The following is a 15,053-nucleotide window of genomic DNA, read 5'->3' as shown; positions in this document are numbered from 1 at the left end:
AATTAGGCTACTTACGGCATTGCATACTGCTTTGAAAAATGTTAAGGACACAATTGGAAATAATCTTTCAGAATCAAGTGTTAAAGAAAAAAATATGAAAGCATACAGTATATGAACAAAAGGAAATTTGGCTTCAATTAATTTGGCCCTCGATTGGGTTTCCATAAGAAACTCAATATAGCTACTGTCAAAAGACTTCACTAGTCTAAAATCTAAATGAGCTTTAACATGCAGTATATTTCTAAGATTTAGTATTAATTATAGAAGGAGAACCCGTAAAATAAGTCTGGAAAAGTTTATGTTCATCAGACAAAATATGAATGATTCTTCTCCATTACAGTAATTTACACATTTAAGGCCGCATTTGGTCTTTCTGTTAAAGCTCAACTAAACAAAACAAAGACAACGTTTGACCTTGGCTGAGATTCAAATCTGCATTGTCTCCAACCCATGATCGATTGAATCCCGGCCCTTGTCTTACCTAACCTTGCTTTGAACTAGCTTTCTCCCCATTGTATCAAAAATGACATTTAGCAAAGAGCAAATTAACTTGGTGCTTCAGGCTATCTGGATCAATTATTGTTGGCAAAAATCACAATATAAAATGGCACTTGGATCAAAATGGGCTAAACTAAAGCTCAGAACATAAGTCAATATGTCTACACACACAGTCATGTGCTAAGTGCCGTCTACATGGAATGAAAGGGACATTTTACGATTGAGTGAGGAGAGAACAAACTATCCACAGCAAATGCAGATCAGTAGCATTGAAATGGTTAACTGCATATCGCTATACAGCCTCTTTCAGCCTCTTTCAAGAGACTAAATAAAACCGGAGTGATCATAATAATAAACTATAATAAAAAAAAAAACAGGATCTAATATATTCTACACGTGCAGAAACAGGCGCAAAACTCAAATCTAAAGATGTCAATTATACATTTAAATTAATTCTGGAATCAAATTTGACTGGAAAAAATTGTCCACATTACAAGTTTATAAAATGACCACAAGTGCAAAAAAAATGGGAGAAATGACAACTGTAATTGTGTGTAATGAGTAGTTGAACAAATTATTTTGTTTGTAAGGACTGACCGAACAAATTCTTACATACATGTCCTGTCCACACATTCTCTTCACATTCAGTGCAAATGTGTATTAATATGCAAAAGCTGTAAAAAGTCTTGGTGGCGAGTTGGGGCTGGTGTCAGGTGCGTCAGTGTCGTTTTGTTAGAGAGTAGGAGAGCGGGAAGGATTTATTCCTGCTTGACATCTCCCTTCAGCCTCCTCTTCACACGAGAGTAGGGGCTGAGCTGGTCGTCCATAATGAAGTCATACAGGACCTTCACCCACGATGTGTAGTGGGGCAGGTCATCATAGAACTCTGATGCTATTTTCTTCACCTAGGTTTAGCGGAAGAAAATGAAAAAACATTAGTCTAGCTTGCTACAATCAAAGATGATTATAACTAACCCAAGTTAGGACATACGTTGTTGACATTGGGAACCAATTATACACAGTGGTCAGAAAAAACAAGAAGGTGGGCAGAGCCAAGCACAAGCTAGCGAGATCCTGGCATGTTTTAACATGTATTTGCATATTTCCATTAGGGAACACATATTTCCAGAAGTGCCCGTGTGCAATAACTCAATTCGCCCTTGCACTCCTTCTAAACAATATAATTTTTTTATACTTTGGCAAAGGGTCAATTCTACTAAACTTAGTGCACTCATAACAGATTATTGTTTAGGGAACCAAAAACTGTAAGAGATTGGATGTTTAATCGATGATCAAATAAGCAGAACTTTAGCCCAGCTTCATCTTTCCCCTCTGCCTGCCACTGGACTTCCACTCATCACCATATTTGGTTCACCTTGACAATACCAGTCTCGCAATATTTTTTCCATGGCAAAAAAGAAAACACAAAGCAGGCTAAACTTTTTGGTAATTTAAAAACCTACTGTATGTAAAATATTGTATGCTAAAGCTTTAAAAAAATGTTTTTTTATAAAACGCAACAACATAATGATGTTGGTTTCCAACATTAAGACTTTCCTAAAAAAGTTTCCTTGACACGGACGAGCGTCGCAGTACTAGTATCGTCCATGCCCTAATATTAGGCGGTGAGTGGAAGTTCTAACAGGAAGCTTCAGGTTTTTACCCCATGTGACATATCTGGGATCCCCTTTCACCTCTCAGTACCAATCAGGGGAACTACAAGAGATAAAGTGAAATCACAGCAGTCCTGAATCATATAAGAATACTCATGATGCAGAGTTGAATTTTAGAGAAATGGGGATTTTTAAGCAAATTTCCTGCAATTATACTAATTTCTCCTTGGAGCCAAGAGAAAATGTTGCAGTTTTAAAGCTCATTTCCTACAATTCTATGCATTTTGCCATGGCTAATGCTGTGTCCTTTTGCTGAAACATAATAAAATAAATACTGCTAAATTGTTTTTGGAATTTTTAATTCTCCCTGACTGTCTAGCTTTTATGTTGGTGATTGTCAAATATAATATTATTTAAAATATATAGGTCAATTATCTTTTCTACATACTTTATATGTGTTTACTGGATGACAACAGTTATAATGCTACATTGCTCTGTCTTCCCTCTCCATACAGTCACCCCCCAATGTTGTTTTCAACATCCATACCATAGGTAGCCTACGTCCTGGAATGCTGGGGAAGTCGTGGTGCTCGTTGTGGTAGCCCACATTGAAGGTGAGCAGGTTGAGGGAGCCATAGTAGGAGTAGGTCTCATGGCCCTTGAGAAACATGTAGTGCTCGGCGATAAAGTGTCCAGAGATGGGGTGCAGGCCCATTCCCAGCAAGGAGCCCGCCATCATGTACACCACAGGCTTGGCTCCACACAACCAGTAGAGGGCCACGTTGAAGGACAGCTGCACGGCCACGTTGGCCAGCTCCAGGCCGGTGATGGGCTTGGGGTTGATGCAGAGAGGGCGGATGGCGTAGAACAGAGGCTGGAGGATGATCCAGACAAACTTGCGGAAGCGTGTGCAGAAGAACCAGCCCTCAAAATCAGTAGGGATGTCTACGTCTATACCGTCTCCTCCCAGGTAGCGGTGGTGGTCCAGGTGGTAGCGCTTAAAGGAGGCAGAATACGGCAGCCCGATGGGCAGGTTGGCAAACATGGCAAACCAGCGGTTCCACATGGCCCTGTTGTTGCCAAATGCCGTGTTGTGGGAGATCTCGTGGATGGCCAGGGTCATAGAGTGGTTGATGCAGCTGCCAAAGGCATAAGTCCAGAACAGGACCCATTTCCAGTCCAGGTCTTTGACCAGGTAGAACGCTAAGAACTGGATGATTACCATCATGCAAACAATCCACTTCAGCCTGGGATCAGGCCCCATGAGTGTCTTTATTTCTGGGTACTTTGCTGTTAGAGAAGAGAAAGAATACAAGTTTGGTTAATTTTCAAATTTGGCAAAGCACTAATCAAGACTTCATAAAACACTGATACACAACTCCTTTCTTGTAATGTCATTCCAATTCAGAACTTTAATTGCTACAAACCAATCAGCCATTTCCTACAAATTGTAATCTTTGTAACTGTTTGCAGGACCTCAAGCCCTGGAGTTTTGCATCTTTGCTACTTCAGTCAAATGGCCCCCTAAAGCCCAGACAGGACTGGCCCAGAGATCCCAAACGGTCAACTACAAAACACAATTTATAAAAGGTGCCTGCAGGAACAGTCTGGCAATTGCAATTCAAAACTCCTCTAATTATACCAGTATCTTATTTGGCTAGCAGCCACACCAGGATATGAGACCACAATGATACAAGTACTTTCAAAGAATAAGGGCAATGTAAACAAGGTTACCAAATCCACCCTCCACTTGCAAATAAAGCAGTCTGCCAGTCTCAACTTACATTTTGTGACAATAAAGTCATATCACTGAGAATGAATCTTATCGCTCCTGACTAAAAAGTAACCTAATGTGCACAAAGGGTGGTTTCAGATTAGGCCTACGCCTGCAACCACTAGGGCCCAGACGATGATTGACAAAAGCAAAGCACTGAGGGTTCAGCTTACTACAGCAGCGGTTCCCAAACTGTGGGGTGAGGGGTCCACCCCTCAAAAAAAAAAATGTCATGTTCATGAGAACAAATTATACAGGAGGTCAAGACTGGGACATGGGTGGTTACAGAGGGCGGAGGGTTTTAGATGCAGGCCTATCAGTTTACACCACATAACAGGTAAAGGGAAGCAACACCAAACAGAAACTGACTTATCCTTACTGCCTTGATTTCACAGCTGATGGAGAATGGGTGAAATGTAGAACTTGAAGACCTCTCCATAAACACCCGTTTGAAAAGTTTGACAAAAACACATACATGTGAGTTATGTACAAAGGAATAGGGAAACATATTCAGCAGGTAGGGAGAAGTTATTCTAACAATGTGGTGATACTTCCTAATCCACCCACAATTTCTGAGACCTAAACATCACCAGCTTGTAGTAGCCTACTTAAAAAAAAAAAAAATTGTTTTAAGTGTTAGTAGCACCTACTACAGTGGACAAAAGTTCAGATTATTTTGTTCGTATGCGTTGGCCTAGCCTACATTATCACATGGATTTATTTAACTAGGCTATAAACTAGAAAGTGAAAGACGAGCCACGCTGACCTTGAGTTTACTGTGCTACTTTATAATGGATGTGTGGACAGACAGGACTGTTCAGCCTACTCACTGCAGTGCTTCTTGATGAATGAACTTTCAACTTCGTAACAATGGGGAATGGTGGTGTTTATCAAGGCAAAGATATAACTAGTGATGGGGAGGAAAAACACTTGACAGTTAAATAATATCCCAATGTGTTTCACGATATATATCGTATTGTTTTGACAATGTCGCTACATTATTTTTGTGCTAGTTGGTTGTACCTGCACCAAAACATTTCCATCTTTTTAAATAGGTACCTAATTTAATTACAGCACTTGTTTCCATAACCGATCAAAACTTGTTTTCTCACGACTCTTGCATGTCCATCAGCAAAGGACAGACATATGGTGAGCAATATGTTTGGAACATTAAATCGCAATAAAAATCACAGTATCGAACTGCAACACATCGTGAGAATCGCAATACATATCGTATCGGCTCCTAAGTATAATGCTAATATCATATTGCGAGGTCCCTGGCAATTCCCAGCCCTAGTTATAACCAAAATCTTACTCAACAATTGAAGTTACATTGTTGGCTTTCTGGGCAGTGTCCCATCACAGGGTAACACACTTCGGTTGGTTTCCTCAGTAGTACTGAATGATAAGGATGATAAAGGCTGACAGAGACAGGAAAAACTCAGGTGGAAGGTGGTGGGCTGGCTAGCTGACAATAGTCCAGTGATCCTATCCAATTTCACTTCTTATCACTTTGTGGAGTGATCAAAATAATAGTTTGATTGGATTTTGGTGTGATGTCTGGACTAATTATTCTAAAGGTCAGATTTACCACTTCTGGGAACTGACAATTCCTCTGGGATGCGAGAATCTGTGAGAAATCTTAGAATTCAGAGAAGTCTCCAAGATATAACAGAGCCACATTTGCATAATGGTTTTCAAAATATTTACGTTACTTCCTGACCACATCGCCCGCGTTGCATGTGCGAGCATTGCAAAATAAATGTAGACATGCACGTTATTCAATCATTTCATCCAAACTGCTTGCGCACGTCAACGAGCGTCAGCGTAGCTAGGCGCTAAAATAGAACGTGGTTCTATTTTTGAAGCTTGATGCACCGCAAGTCCCGTCTCTCCCATCTCCTCATTGGTTTTTAGGAGCACATACCCACATGGGTGTTTGAAAGATGAACTGAGGTCCACACGCCAGTCCAGTTGGTGGGGCACCTTAAAGTTGGTTGCCAATCGCCATATGAAGTCCACAGAAGAAGACTGAAGGAGAGATTACTAGAAACTAAGTAAGATTCACCTTTCATCTGTGGATTAATTACTGGAGTAGAGAACACACGATTGTGTGTGACTGAAAATTCTAAAAAGATACAGAAAAAAGGACCTTGTCCATTTCAGGTCAAATAACAACCCAATGTTAATATCCAAGGACAAATTAGCTAGCAACAGCAAGCTACCTAGCTAAATGGCCATGAATATTTCATGCGTTTTGACCTGTCTGCAAATTAATAGTTGTTTCAGTTCGTTTTGGTGTTTCAACCTGTGTGTCCTTATCGCGTCTGGTGTGGATGGACAAAAGCAACATGTTCCCGACAAAAGTTAGACTTAACCTAGTCCCCATTAATACAATACGTGGAGAGCCTGTCTTTTACTAGTGTAACCTGCATATTTTAGTAAGCTGTTCTAGTGGCCATTTGAGCTCACAATCAGAACATGTCCTCCCCCCATTGTTTTTGTTTCTATTACTTTTAGTTTCTTTCCTATTTAATTTACTTTTATAGATGCTTTGGTGGGTGGGTGGGTGGGTGGGTGGAGGGTGGGAGTGGAAGAATGAGGGGTTGGTGGTTGTACTGTTTTTGTTGTTATATCTGAAAATCTAGAAATAAAGTTGTAAATAGTTTTTTATTTTTTTTAAAAAATCATAGTGTTTTTATTCATATTTCAAGAGTGCTTATGTTTTTTTGTTTGTTTAATAGGCTACTGAGAAAGAGAGGCCATGATGATCGTAATTAATCTAGGGGACAAGTCCATGCAAAGAAATGCCACTTCCTGTGTAGGCTACATTGGTCTGTGTTTCGTCAAGGGGCTGTGTGGTGGGAGAGGCCTGAGGCATGTGTGATCACTGATCATGTGATTAGCATAAGCCTTTACATGCTTGATTCAATGTGATGAGCTCAGAAAGGGTCTAAATACCTTACATGGGCTGTCCTACAGTAAACTACACTGAGATAAAAAGTTAAAAGCCATCACCAGACTGAAATAGTAGCCCGTAGCCGCCCTGTTTCTATGATAGAAACTATCAGTGTCCCTCTGTGTCTCCTGGGTGCTGCTGTACTCCCAGGGCATACAATGAATTATTCAGACAGGATATGTTTCCTTTTTCAATGAGTTCTTTATGACATCGACAGAGCCCGGACTCAGCACAAAGGGATGTTTTGCAAGTCAGCAATCAAGTTTCAAAATACAGTAATACTGCTGGTATAATGCACTATATCAACATTGGACCTTCAGAAAGCCCACTCAACCCCAATCATCCATGACAAGACCATGCATACAGAAGACCACCTGCTGCTCATTACAGGGGTCCTCTTCACCTCAAAAGAAGGCCACGGTAATTATGGCCAAGGGAGTACAGGTACCACACCCACAAGACTTTGGCCGGCACACTAGCCCTAGAGATCAGCTGTGCCAGTGCCTCTGGCTTACGTCTGGCAACGCTACCTTTCTAATTGTACGTGCTGCCCCCGCCCCTTTGTTCTCAGTTACAGTTGTGTCACTCCATTCCCATGACAATGCTCAACGGGCGAGTTGGCAAACAATAATACATATCATTATTTGTAGCTAACTAGTTTCATGATTTTACATTTTACTAGCTTACGCCAACGGTATTTTTCTCTTGAATCTTTACCATCGTGTAATCTCCAAATAGCTTAACGTTACAGGCTGACGAGTTAACTGTTCAATTTCAGGGAGTGGCGCAGTCAGTGAGTCAAGGGCCCGGGTCATGGCAGAGACTTTGTTGTAACGGTTTCCAGTTTGTGCTTAATTGGAGAAATAGCTAACTAGGCAATATTTAGCAAAACCACACCCGTACACAGAAATCTTTACACCGAATAATTGGCCTGGCTAGCGAGACGACGAAAAACGTTAACTACTTGTTGGCAACAGTTATTGTTGAAACTAGATTAGCTGCTAGCTAACACCCCTCTCCCTGTCTGGCTAACAAGGTAAGTAACTAGCCAATGTTCGCTAACTAGCTAATTTACTGACGTTAGTTAATTAGCTAACCATGAATCCGTGGCTGCAATGACCTACTGCTAGCTACATAGCTAGCAAACTGTACCACACAGAAGATGAAGAGGATTGCCGTTAGTTACTAGTAGTTAGCAGCCAGCTAGCTGTGATGCAAGACAATATAAACATTCGCTAAATTATTGATTCATGAGCTTGCTAAGCAAACCACATTTGGTTTCTACATTAACAAGTTAGATATCAGGTCTAGTTTAAAAAAAAATACACATGAGTATGTTAGCTTCTAACGTTACTGGGGTGTGGGGATTGCTCACCCAAAATGTCTTTCCTCCTGTCGGCATGTGGCTGATCTGTATAAACCCATTCGTAATCCTCACGAGCGACACGGTTACCCATATCTTTTTGTTGGTGTAAGTAACAGAAAATGAACGTCTCAAAACATTTGCTTTACTAAAAGTGTCAAGTTCACTCCCTGGTTACCTAACGGACTCACACCCTCTCCGGCCCTGTGGGTGTGCGCAGTAATGAGGATTGGTCGTTTGCGAAACGTCGGGAACCGAATCGCATCTGTGAATGACTCACTGAAAAGACTCCGAATGCAGATCACGCAGTGCGCCGTTCTTCTTCTTTGAGAGTGGTTTGGTGGATCGCATCCAACTTTTAAGATGCATACACCACCACCTCCTGTACTGGAGTGTGAGGCCAGTCACGACCTACCTACATTCAATTCTCTTCATTAGTCCTGTTCCTCTAAGGCAAAATAGAGCCCTAGACACCACTTCCCTCCCCCGCTACCCCAACCCTATCCAGCCTAACCCTTTCACACAATCTCAATTTTCAATTCAATTCAATTCAAGGGCTTTATTGGCATGGGAAACATGTGTTAACATTGCCAAAGCAAGTGAGGTAGATAATATATAAAGTGAGTATATAAAGTGAAATAAACAATAAAAATCAACAGTAAACATTACACATACAGAAGTTTCAAAACAATAAAGACATTACAAATGTCATATTATATATATATACAGTGTTTTAACAATGTACAAATGGTAAAGGACACAAGATAAAATAAATAAGCATAAATATGGGTTGTATTTACAATGGTGTGTGTTCTTCACTGGTTGCCCTTTTCTCGTGGCAACAGGTCACAAATCTTGCTGCTGTGATGGCACACTATGGAATTTCACCCAGTAGATATGGGTGCATACAGTGCAGTGCACGGTTTCTGGTAATTTAGCCTATTTTATTGAGGGCTGGGACTTGCCTGCCCGTCCACTTTTTCTTTCTTTCAATAAAAAATTCAGTTTACACGCCTCCAACTTGAGAAGAGTGCAATTGGGTCGCCTTTGAGAGACAGGTGGAGAAGAGGACCGGGGTAAGGTTGTTAAATTGGAGAGTCGGAAATGGCAGCGAGTAGTGCGGATGAAATGGAGGAAATTCAGAAAAAGTTGGTGAAGCAAAGGCTGTGCTGTAATGTGAATAATATGTGTGTCAGTTCTGATGGTATGGGAGGATGAGGGGCAAGGACTGGAATGGTCAGTAATGGAAAGACATAGGAGGTAGGTGAAGTCAAATTAGCTTGGTTCATTGGAAATGGTAGATTGCTCATATGTTGTGGTAGCCAGGCTCAGCAAGAGAAGATTCTGAAAATGGAAAAGCTTAATGGGAAGAAGATTAAAAGCCATGTCCCTGGTGCTTACACTAGATTGAGGAGAGTCATCACTGGGGTCCCAATATCTATGTCCACAGTAGATATTAAAGAACATTTGAAGGGAGTAAGAGTGATGATATCATAGAAGAAGAAGAAGAAGGGTGCAATTGCAGGATCAGAAGTGTCCGGTGTGAGAGAGGCAGGTTGAAGTGGTCAGAGTAGTGCAGAAGGTGTCGTATGCCGAGTCAGTGAAGAAAGTAGAGGATGGTTCAAGCATGAGGGATCCTGAGATGATCCCAATGAGTAGATTTGTGCCAGCACAGAGGGATAGGCCAACGAGTGATTTATGCTTCAGTAAGGTTGGCTTCTTCGATTTCATAGCAATGGTTATCAACTACCACAGAAATGGAACATACATCTCAGAAAATAGATGTTACGATTGCAGCTGCATAGAAGTATTTGGGTATATATTTGGTATACGAAACTTGACTTCAGAAGAGTCACAGGGTGTGTCGAGGGGTGGTGTCCCGCCCTCCCAGGCCGTTGGCATGGTGCAGGAGCAGATAGGGTCAAAGTAGTGGAATGGGGTAGTGGGTTTTAATGAGTGGAGGTGGCAGCTGCAGAGAAGTATCTTGGTGTACGAGATGTTACTGCAGAAGAGTTATAAGATGTATTGCAGGAAATCCCGCAAAGAACGAGCAGTATGGCTGGTGGCATTGTCATGCTGGAGGGTCATGTCAGGATGAGCCCGCAGGAAGGGTACCACATGAGGGAGGAGGATGTCTTCCCTGTAACGCGCAGCATTGAGATTGCCTGCAGTGACAACAAGCTCAGTCCGATGATGCTGTGACACACCGCCCCAGACCATGAAGGACCCTCCACCTCCAAATCGATCCCGCTCCAGATTACAGGCCTGTGTAATGCTCATTCCTTCGGCGATAAATGCAAATCCGACCATCACCCCTGGTGAGACAAAACCACGACTCGTCAGTGAAGAGCACTTTTTGCCAGTCCTGTCTGGTCCAGCAACGGTGGGTTTCTGCCCATAGCCAACGTTGTTTCCGGTGATGTTACAACAGGCCTACAAGCCCTCAGTCCAGCCTCTCTCAGCTTATTGCGGACAGTCTGAGCACTGATGGAGGGATTGTGCGTTCCTGGTGTAACTCAGGCAGTTTTTGTTGCCTTCCTGTACCGCAGGTGTGATGTTCGGATGTACTGATCCTGTGCAGGTGTTGTTACTTGTGGTCTGCCACTGCGAGGACGATGAGCTGTCCGTCCTGTCTCCCTGTAGTGCTGTCTTAGGCGTCTCACAGTACAGACATTCCAATTTATTGCCCTGGCCACATCTGCAGTCCTCATGCCTCATTGCACCATGGCTAAGGTATGTTCATGCAGATGAGCAAGGACCCTGGGCATCTTTCTTTTGGTGTTTTTCAGAGTCAGTAGAAAGGCCTCGAGTGTCTTAAGTTTTCATAACTGTGACCTTAATTGCCTACCGTCTGTACGACCGTTCCACAGGTGCATATTCATTTATTGTTTATGGTTCATTGAACAAACATGAGAAACAGTGTTTAAACCCTTTACAATGAAGATCTGTGAAGTTATTTAGATTTTTAGATATGATATTTTTATGACAGGGTCCTGAAAAGGGGACGTTTCTTTTTTTGCTGAGTTTATATACACTGCTCAAAAAAATAAAGGGAACACTTAAACAACACAATGTAACTCCCAAGTCAATCACACTTCTGTGAAATCAAACTGTCCACTTAGGAAGCAACACTGATTGACAATAAATTTCACATACGGTTGTGCAAATGGAATAGACAACAGTTGGAAATTATAGGCAATTAGCAAGACACCCCCAATAAAGGAGTGGTTCTGCAGGTGATAACCACAGACCACTTCTCAGTTCCTATGCTTCCTGGCTGATGTTTTGGTCACTTTTGAATGCTGGCGGTGCTTTCACTCTAGTGGTAGCATGAGACGGAGTCTACAACCCACACAAGTGGCTCGGGTAGTGCAGCTCATCCAGGATGGCACATCAATGCGAGCTGTGGCAAGAAGGTTTGCTGTATCTGTCAGTGTAGTGTCCAGAACATGGAGGCGCTACCAGGAGACAGGCCAGTACATCAGGAGACGTGGAGGAGGCCGTAGGAGGGCAACAACCCAGCAGCAGGACCGCTACCTCCGCCTTTGTGCAAGGAGGAGCAGGAGGAGCACTGCCAGAGCCCTGCAAAATGACCTCCAGCAGGCCACAAATGTGCATGTGTCTGCTCAAACGGTCAGAAACAGACTCCATGAGGGTGGTAGTATGAGGGCCCAAAGTCCGTGCAGGACGTTTGGCATTTGCCAGAGAACACCAAGATTGGCAAATTCGCCACTGGCGCCTGTGCTCTTCACAGATGAAAGCAGGTTCACACTGAGCACATGTGACAGACGTGACAGCCTGGAGACGCTGTGGAGAACGTTCTGCTGCCTGCAACATCCTCCAGCATGACCGGTTTGGCGGTGGGTCAGTCATGGTGTGGGGTGGCATTTCTTTGGGGAGCCGCACAGCCCTCAATGTGCTCGCCAGAGGTAGCCTGACTGCCATTAGGTACTGAGATGAGAACCTCAGACCCCTTGAGACCATATGCTGGTGCGGTTGGCCCTGGGTTCCTCCTAATGCAAGACAATGCTAGACCTGGAGTGTGTCAGCAGTTCCTACAAGAGGAAGGCATTGATGCTATGGACTGGCCCGCCCATTCCCCAGGCCTGAACCCAATTGAGCACATCTGGGACATCATGTCTTGCACCACAGACTGTCCAGGTTTTGGCGGATGCTTTAGTCCAGGTCTGGGAGGAGATCCCTCAGGAGACCATCCGCCACCTCATCAGGAGCATGCCCAGGCGTTGTAGGGAGGTCATGCAGGCACGTGGAGGCCACACACACACTACTGAGCCTCATTTTGACTTGTTTTAAGGACATTACATCAAAGTTGGATCAGCCTGTGGTGTGGTTTTCTACTTTAATTTTGAGTGTGACTCCAAATCCAGACCTCCATGGGTTGATAAATTTGATTTCCATTGATCATTTTTGTGTGATTTTGTTGTCAGCACATTCAACTATGTAAAGAAAAAAGTATTTAATAAGAATATTTCATTCATTCAGATCTAGGATGTGTTATTTTAGTGTTCCCTTTATTTTTTTGAGCAGTGTATATGTATGTGTGTATACACTGAGTATACAAAACGTGAAAAACACCTGCTCTTTCCATGACAGATTGATGAAAGATATGATCCCTTATCGAAGTTAATGGCTTACGCACAATGTCCAAGTGGAATTATGTTTTTACAAATGAATAAAAAATGAAAAGCTGAAATGTCGAGACAATAAGTATTCAACTCCTTTATGGCAAGCCTAAATAAGTTCAAAACATTTTCTTAACAAGTCACAATAAGTTGCATGGACTCATTGTGTGCAAAACTAGTATTTAACATGATTTTTGAATAACTACCTCACCTCTGTACCACACATATACAATTATCTGTAATGGACCTCAGTCGAGCAGTGAATTTCAAACACAGATTCAACCAAAGACCATGGAGGTTTTCCAATGCCTCGTAAAGAAGAGCACTGATGGTAGATGGATAACAAATAAATATGCAGACATTCAATATTCATTTGAGCTTGGTGAAGTTATTAATTACACTTTAGATGGTGTATCAATGCACCCAGTCACTACAAATATACAGGCGTCCTTCCTAACTCAGTTGTCGATTTTGAAGGAAACTGCTCAGGGATTTCACCACGAGGCCAATGGTGACTTTAAAACAATTACAGAGTTTAAAGGCTGTGATAGGATAAAACTGAGGATGGGTCAACAAGGTAGTTACTCCACAACACTAACCAAATTAAAGAGTGAAAAGAAGGAACCCCATACAGAATAAAATATTCCAAAACATGCATCCTGTTTGCTAAAATTTCTAAAAACATGTTTTGACTTTGTCATTAAGGGCTATTGTGTGTAGATCGAATCAAATCAAAGTGTACGTGCGCCGAATACAACAGGTGTAGTAGACCTTACAGTGAAATGTTTACGTACAGGCTCTAACCAATAGTGCAAAAAAAGGTATTAGGTGATGGGTGAGAAAAAAATATATTTAATCAATTTTGAATTCAGGCTGTAACACAACAAAATGTGGAATAAGTCAAGGGGTATGAGCACAGTATATATAGTCTTGTGAGTGTGCATCGAGTCAGGGTCAGTGCAGATAGTCCATTTAATTACCTATTTAGAATCTTGTTGCTATTTAGCCATCTTATTTCTTGTGGGTAGAAGCTGTCTTGGAGACTTTTGTTCCGAATGCCGATGCTCTGGTACCGTTTTTCTGTCACCGCCCAATATTGAGGTCCCGGATGGCTGGGATCTTGGCCCCAGTGACTGGGCTGTACACACCACCTTCTGTAGCGCTTTGCGGTTGATGGCGGTACATTTTCCATACCAAGCTGTGATGCAGCCAGTCAAGATGCTGTTGATGGTGCAGTTGTAGAACTTTGTGGATCTGCTAGTGGTAAGCCTGATTACTAACAATGACGAGACAGCCTACAGTGAGGAGGTTAGAGCCCTGGCGAAATAGTGCCAGGAAAATAAGCTCTCCCTCAATGTCAACAAAACAAAGGAGCTTATCGTGGACTACAGGAGACGAGAGAGCATGCCCCCTTCCTCATTGACAGGGCCACAGTGGATAGGGTCAGAAGCTTCAAGTTCCTACAGCACCTGGTGTCAAAGGAAGGCCATGAAGATCATTAAGGACCTCAGTCATCCGAGCCACAGACTGTTCACTTGGCTACTGTCCGACAGACGGAGTCAGTACAGGTGCATCAGTGCCAAGAGCGAGACTAAGACTAAAAAACTGCTTCTATTACCAGGCCATCAGACGGTTGAACAGCCATCACTAGCCATGTACCAGGTGATCAACACTCACTCACTCAAAACATACACACAAGCTATCACACACCTCATACTAACGAACACACACACACACAAAACCAACACTGCTATCCCATGCTATAGAGACATTTAATCACTGATCACTTCCCGTTTCACACTGTATTTACTGTATCCCTAATGTAGCTCATAATATTTCTGCTACTGTACATTGTATTTTAGTTACACTGTTTATACACACTGCATATTTATTCTTGACATGGCTCACTAATACGTATAGATTGCACTTGATTACTGCTACAATGCTATTTGGGTTGATAAGATTAGTCTTGCCGTTCTTGATTTCTTGTTTGACATTTTACTGCATTGTTAGGAGCTAGTAACATAAGCATTTTCCTGCAGCCGTTATAACACCTGCCAAACTGTGTACATAACCAATAACTTTGATTTGATTTTAAGTTCCAAACCTCTGCCAATAGAGCTCGCCAGTTTGTAGTCCTAATAAACAGAAATGAGTTACCTCTGGTTCGTTCAGCCATTTCTATTGGAAAAACAAGGTGAGG

The 15,053-nt window shown here is 42.4% G+C and overlaps 1 protein-coding gene across 2 annotated transcripts; it reads right to left on the bottom strand.

The window, feature by feature from the left end:
- Nucleotides 1–281: 281 nt before the first annotated feature.
- On the bottom strand, nt 282–8,480 carry LOC115113246 (sphingolipid delta(4)-desaturase DES1-like). Of its 2 annotated transcripts, none has more exons than XM_029640689.2 (3): nt 8,220–8,480; nt 2,659–3,401; nt 282–1,403 (listed from the first exon to the last, which is right to left on the bottom strand). In XM_029640689.2, the coding sequence occupies exons 1-3, from the start codon at nt 8,299–8,301 to the stop codon at nt 1,257–1,259; spliced, it is 972 nt and encodes a 323-aa protein (XP_029496549.1). In that variant the 5' UTR covers nt 8,302–8,480; the 3' UTR covers nt 282–1,256. The 2 variants fall into 2 exon arrangements, with proteins under 2 accessions (XP_029496549.1, XP_029496550.1); XM_029640690.2 differs by lacking the exon at nt 8,220–8,480 and adding an exon at nt 4,265–4,396.
- Between the last annotated feature and the right edge of the window lie 6,573 nt (nt 8,481–15,053).

Source organism: Oncorhynchus nerka, linkage group LG28 (genome assembly GCF_034236695.1).
Source record: "Oncorhynchus nerka isolate Pitt River linkage group LG28, Oner_Uvic_2.0, whole genome shotgun sequence".
NCBI classification, from domain to species: domain Eukaryota; kingdom Metazoa; phylum Chordata; class Actinopteri; order Salmoniformes; family Salmonidae; genus Oncorhynchus; species Oncorhynchus nerka.
Note: the sequence above shows the minus strand (reverse complement) of the source record. Positions and strands in the feature narration are given on the sequence as shown.

Excerpts from the sequence above, each read along its gene's own strand:
- LOC115113246 (XM_029640689.2), bottom strand. The coding sequence starts at position 8,301 with ATGGGTAACCGTGTCGCTCGTGAGGATTACGAATGGGTTTATACAGAT. Across the intron at positions 3,402-8,219 it reads CAGGAGGAAAGACATTTTGG|CAAAGTACCCAGAAATAAAG; the intron begins GTGAGCAATCCC and ends CTTCTCTAACAG. Across the intron at positions 1,404-2,658 it reads CAGGACGTAGGCTACCTATG|GTGAAGAAAATAGCATCAGA; the intron begins GTATGGATGTTG and ends CGCTAAACCTAG.